The 6,202-nt window shown below is 52.8% G+C and overlaps 1 protein-coding gene across 1 annotated transcript; it reads left to right on the forward strand.

Annotated features, from left to right (window-relative positions):
* The first annotated feature begins 4,303 nt into the window (after nucleotides 1-4,303).
* On the forward strand, nucleotides 4,304-5,212 carry LOC148594955 (olfactory receptor 14J1-like). The gene has a single exon (XM_088523270.1). It carries the CDS (start codon nucleotides 4,304-4,306, stop codon nucleotides 5,210-5,212), a length of 909 nt encoding a protein of 302 aa, XP_088379396.1.
* Nucleotides 5,213-6,202: the final 990 nt, after the last annotated feature.

A 6,202-nucleotide genomic window follows, 5' to 3' on the forward strand; every position in this document is an offset into this window, starting at 1 on the left:
TCCCTTCTGTGTGAGAACGTGACGTGCCAGCAGCAGGGCCATGGCTGCTGTTCGTACTCGGAGGTCCTTTCTGCCTGAGTAGCTGATACCCTCAAACTTGTGACTCTGAGGACACTTATTGCTCTGGATAGGCCAGAAGGGGCTCTTAGGCTGTTGTGATGTCACCTCAGTGCCTGGTGGTGACCAGCCAGAAAAGGCCCATGGTTTGGTTGTTGGTTGTGTTGGCCTTTCTGCCTTGGGACCTGGTAGGCCAGCAGCAGGAAAATGGCCTGAATTTTGTTAGTGAGGTCACTGCTGTGCCAGTCCCTGACAGGACAGCAGCGGGGACATGGCCTGGATATTAATAGTGAGGTAACTGCTGTGCCTGATCCTGACAGGCCAAAAGCATGGATATGGCTCTGATGGTGACAGTGAGGTCACATCCTTCACTGTAGACCTGATGCTATCAGGAAGCTCTGGGTTGCTTAGGTTTCTTGTGATGTCACCTCTGTCCCTGCTGCTGATAGGCCAGAGCCAGCTGAAGGTCCCAGGGCACATTGTGAGGTCACTGCTGGCCCTGTGCGGGATTGGCCAGCAGCAGGACCAGCCCCAGCCAAGGTCCTGTGAGGTCCCCTCAGTGTGAGCAGTGATCAGAGGACAGGGCTGTGACATGGACTGTGAGGACGCGTCTGTCTGTGTAGAGGACAGGCCGGAAATGCGCTGGCTGTGCAGGGCTGTCCTCAGAGCGAGTCCTGGAAATGGAGAAGGAGCAGCAGGTGAACAGCTGCTCCTCATCCATGGACGGGATCCCTGGAGCGCATGAGGGAGGTGAGCGATGAGGCTGGAAGGAGAGGTGGGCGGCAGGGATGGGACCTGCATGGAGAGCACGAGGATGGTAGGAAAGGAGACCTGGGCCAAGACAGCCAGGCAGGAGCTTCTCCAGCGAGGGGACACGTATTCCTGGCCATGGGCATTTCCTCTCACACAAAGCAGCCCAACGGGCACTCTCTCCTGTAGCTGACGCTGGTTCAGGAAGAACAAGGTGCCACTGAAGATGTCCATGGGCCTTGACAGCCTTTGAGGCAGCCACCCAGAGGTCCTTATTAGCCCATTGCCTGTTCATGTCATGTGGTGGGATGAAGAGGAGTTCAGGGGAGGAGAGCTAGAAGGGTTTGAGAGTGCAGAGCCTGGAGCAGAGACGAGGCAGGGCCAGGGTGCCTCCCATTTATGCAGCACCCTGGATGTAGACGGGATGGGCTTTCCCTACAGCCAGTGCTGGAATGTCTTTGTTGGGTACAGGATGGAAATGCAGGATGCCCTGGGGCACTTATCCAGAAATCACTCCAAGGGACATGGTTTTCCTGTAGGTGACCTGCTGTATCTGCTAGAGACGTGTGGTTGTGCTGGACATGCCAGGCATCAGACAAGGCCCTGCCAGCAGTTTTCTGTGACATCAAATCAAGACTCTGCATTGAATTGCAAGAGCTGTTGGTAATCCTTTAATCTTCCCATACCTCAGCTTCATGGGGAGTGTCGCTGTTGTCGTAGTTGGCATCTGGAGTCATTTCAGATGGCCAAGACGGTCAATTCCCCAACTCGTGCTGTAGGATCATGCAGGTATCCTAGTAGCTCCATCAGAGCAAGCAGGCACTGACACACGCCTTGCACCTCCTCAGTCTCTTCTGCTGTCACCAAGTGTTTCTGTGGGAACTGCTGACTCTCACCCTGCATCTCCAGTGACTGTGGTGGAGCTTTGACAACGAGCTCGTGGGCAGATCTCTGTGCTCTGCTCACTTCAATTTTGGCAAGGGAAATCCCACCATTGCTGTATTTGTGGAGTTTAGAGGAGGGATCCAAATACAAGTTCAGGTCCAGGCCTAGACAGGTACTGCCCAGATTGATATTTCTGAATCAGCACCTGAACTATGTGTTCATTAGCGTCCTATTTGTCCACTCCTTGGTCTCCTGTCTAGTTAAGAGATGTGAAATGAGGCTTCCAGAGTGGGGTATTTCCAACTTTCATAGATAGTCATCCTTTGATGCAATAAATTGCCATGTTGGAATAATCTCTCTCCCATCATTAGCAAAGGACAACAGGTGATTATTTTAGTTTATTGAAGTGAACATTCCCCAGGAGGGGGGGGCACGAGGGACAGAGAAATTGGTGAGTTCAGCTGTTCCTCTGCTCCTGAGCGGGGCCAGGCTCCTGGGACGGAGGCAGCTCATGGCAGCCTGGCAGCACTGCCCAGAGACAGGCGAGTGCAGGAGCAGCTCCTGTGCCAAGAGCAGCAGGGCTGCGGGCACTGCCTGCTGCTGCGGACAGCAGAGGAGAGAAGGCAGCGAGGGATGAACGGTGATTTAGAGCAAGGGGAACAGAGCAGAACTCAGTGCAAATGAAAATCTTCACAGTGAGTGTCTGGCTGCAGGGCAATGCTGTTGAGCTTTCTGGAGGGGACTTCTGCTCTCAGTCCATGTCATTTGCACTGGGTTTTTAATAGTCTCTCTCCTGGATTATTGAGGGCATAGCAGGCTGAGGAGATGCTGCAGGGCAGGCGTTCCCTGCCACTGTCACAGGGACAGAGCATCCTGCTTCCTTCTCGCAGGGACGTTGCAGGGGGTGAAGGCAGGGAGTGCAGCCAGGTCTGTTCTTCAGAGCAGTGTCCCTGCGCCTGCTGTGTGCCCGGGGCAGTGACTCTGCAGCCTGCGAGGGGCAGCGCTCAGCCTGCCTGGGGAGCTCCCCATGGGCCTCCAGGGAGAAGCTCTGCGTGAGAGGAGAGACACCTGGCAGGGATTAAGGCAGTGAGGGATTAAGAGGTCTGGAGAAACCTCAGCAAGCCGCTTCATCCCCACCTTAGATTACAGATAGCATCACCATCATCATTGTGGCTTCAGAGGACTTTATGTGACCTAGTCATTACAACCTGCGGCCACAGAGCCAGGAGGTTTCTGTAGGGCAGAGCTGAACACATGGAGGGTGATACGGGATCTGTGGGCTGTGGCAGGGGCAAGACACAGGGACAGAGGAAGAGCTGCCAGCAGGGAGAGCTCCAGGCAGCAGAGATGGGCAGGGAAGGGGCAGGAAGTGCAGGGCAGGAGCTGCCTCCTCTGCAGCCAGACCTCCATCCATATCCGGGGGCATCTCTCCTGCCACGGGCCCATTTCCTGCTGCCCCACCAAGGGGCTCAGCTTCACTGCTCTGTACTGTCACCCTCTGCGAGGTTGCATGTCCAGCTGCGTATGGTGAAGGCTTTCCAGGATGTCTCTCTGTGCCTCTCCTTGCCTGCCTTGGTAGCAGCATCATGGTCTTGCTCCTTGTTTCCCCTCCTGTCCAGGATGCTCCTGTTCCTGCTCTCAGCTTTCTGGGATTGGGTGTTTTCCGCTGCAGTTCAGGCGCTGATGTTGCAAGCTGTGGAACAGAGGGGTCTGCAGGGAAGGAGGTTTTCCATCCCCCTTCTGTCCTGTGCAGCTCCATGAAATGCAGTGCACAGGGCTGGAAAATGAGCTGTATCTCCCTTAAGGAGGGCCCATCCTCACTGCGAAGAGAGACCCGTGAGGAAGCTGCAGAGATGCTGAGGGTATGGAGGTGTTGGGGAGAATCTGTCTATGGGCAGCTGAAGAGAGCCCTGTGTGCTCTTGGCAAGAAGGGGAGTGAGGAGACTCTCTTAGGTGTATGGGGAAAGCGAGAGAAATTGAAAATCTGCATTGTGAAATGGGACTCCTCTGCCCTCTGCAAGGTCTGATCTCCTGTTAGGATAGTAGAGGAGAGACAAATGAGATGTCCCTAATCTGCACATAGCAACAGTGGATGATTTCATCTCTGGACTCAGTAGAAATGCCAAAGAGGTCTATTTTGAGGAACACACCCCAGGGGTGACAAGCATAGCTCCAATCAAATAAAAAAAATATTGAACAATTCCATGAAACTCTGTTCCTCAAACCACCCTCTTTATATTTGGGAGGGAAGATGCTGAAGGGCTCGTTGATGTGTTGGGTGGACTTCACCTGACAGAAATGGTGAATGGTCAAGCTCGTCACCTCTGTTCCTTGATTCCCACTGCTGTACAGCAGGACAGACCCCCTGGAGTCCAGGGGCTGAGGTCCCTGCTCCTCACAGCACACTCAGCCAGTGCAAAGCAGAACTCAAGCAAAGTACTGAGAAAAAGATCCTCTCAGTAAAGACAGAGGCAGTGTGAGAGTGCATGGGGGGAGGATGTATGAAAAATGAGCAACTAGAGAGTTTTTTTTTTTTTCTTGAAAAGTTAATACTAACTTCTCACTGTCTTCTCTTTTTTTTGGACAGTCCCCAATGACACGAGGGAGCAAAATGCCCAACAACAGCTCTCCTGCTGACTTCCTACTACTGCCATTCACAGACAGGCGGGAGCTGCAGCTCTTGCACTTCTTGCTCTTCCTGGGCATCTACCTGGCTGCCCTCCTGGCCAACGGCCTCATCATCACAGCCGTAGCCTGCGACCACCGCCTCCACACCCCCATGTACTTCTTCCTCCTCAACCTTTCCTTCCTTGACCTCGGTTTCATCTCCAGCACTGTCCCAAAAGCCATGGCCAATTCCCTGTGGGACACCAGAGCCATTTCCTACTCAGGATGTGCTACACAGGTCTTTATGTTTGCCTTTCTCATGTCAGCAGAGTGTTCTCTCCTCACAGTCATGGCCTATGACCGCTATGTTGCCATCTGCAGACCCCTTCACTACGGGACCCTCATGGACAGCAGAGCTTGTGTCAAAATGGCAGCAGCTGCCTGGGCCAGTGGTTTCCTCAATGCTCTCCTGCACACTGGGAACACATTTTCCATACCACTCTGCCAAGGCAATGTGGTGGAGCAGTTCTTCTGTGAGATCCCCCAGATCCTCAAGCTCTCCTGCTCAGACTCCTACCTCAGGGAAGTTGGGCTTCTTGTGGTTAGTTTTTGTTTAGCTTTTGGGTGTTTTGTTTTCATTGTGGTGTCCTATGTGCAGATCTTCAGAGTTGTGCTGAGGATCCCCTCTGAGCAGGGCCGGCACAAAGCCTTCTCCATGTGCCTCCCGCACCTGGCTGTGGTCTGTATGGTTGTCAGCACAGCAATGTTTGCCTACCTGAAGCCTCCCTCCATCTCCACCCCAGCTCTGGATCTGGTTGTAGCTGTTCTGTACTCAGTTCTGCCTCCAGCACTGAACCCTCTCATATATAGCATGAGAAACAAGGAACTCAGGGATGCACTGAAAAAAAAATGATTCAATTGGTATTATTTCAGCAGCAGTAAGGTGCCCATCTTTCTACTCAAGTGATATCTAATTTCTTTCAGACAACTCCTGTGATTTTGGCATTCTTGCTTTAATATTGAGGTTTGTGCACAAGTTTCTGAATTCATCCCACTTCTCCAGAGGTGTTAACCATGTCTTTCTGACCCAGAGGTCTTCTTTAAATGTGTCTATCATTGTGGCAGAGCTGTTGTTCCCCTAATTAAAGGGTATGTTTTCAGTGGATCTTGTGGACTGGGCTCTTCCAAAGCTGGTGCCAAGAATTGCTCCATGACGTTCAGCCTGAAAGATGCTTGTTGCTTTTCTGGGGCTCTTCATGGGCCCAAGGCAATGAGCTCCTGGGGGGATATGTTAGGGAATAAGGACTGGATTCAGTTCTCACTTGTGAGTGCTGGGTGCTCCTCATAGTGATGAATGGCCAAGTAGTATCTGCCTGGGACTGTCCCCTGTATGGTGGCCTATGACCACATTGGGGACGTCGCAGGCACAGGGAAAGGAGCTTCAAGAGCCGCCCGTGACAGCTTATACCTGAAGTCATGGTCTGGATCTAGGGACACATGAACACAGCCTGAGCCATTTTATATGCCCTGTGATTGCTCAGAGCATCATTCACAGATACAAGCCCCTTGATATGGTGTTCTCAGGTACAATGATGCCTGTCCAGCTGGGTCTGTGTCCAACCATGAGCACAACAACTGCAGAGTCACCCTGTGACCCCAGAGCACCACAGCCCACTCACTCTGCAGAGCAGCACCAGCATCTCGGGGTCCTGCAGGGAGCACCGGGAAGGCTCCAGGACCTTCCAGGCAGACCATAACTAAGGAATTAAGCAGGGGAAGGGTTTTCCAAGTACAGGGATATCCCTGGGGAAGGGGAAAAGGAGCAATTGTGCTCTTTAAAGGAGGAATAAATGGGTAAAAGAAATATGTTTCTGTGCATGTCAGCTAGGGGCTGGCTGCTGTG

Source organism: Tinamus guttatus, unplaced genomic scaffold (genome assembly GCF_059628265.1).
Source record: "Tinamus guttatus ecotype Peru unplaced genomic scaffold, ASM5962826v1 Tinamus_guttatus_pri_ptg000175l, whole genome shotgun sequence".
Lineage (NCBI taxonomy): Eukaryota > Metazoa > Chordata > Aves > Tinamiformes > Tinamidae > Tinamus > Tinamus guttatus.

Coding starts and splice junctions, on each gene's coding strand:
- LOC148594955 (XM_088523270.1), top strand. CDS start 4,304: ATGCCCAACAACAGCTCTCCTGCTGACTTCCTACTACTGCCATTCACA.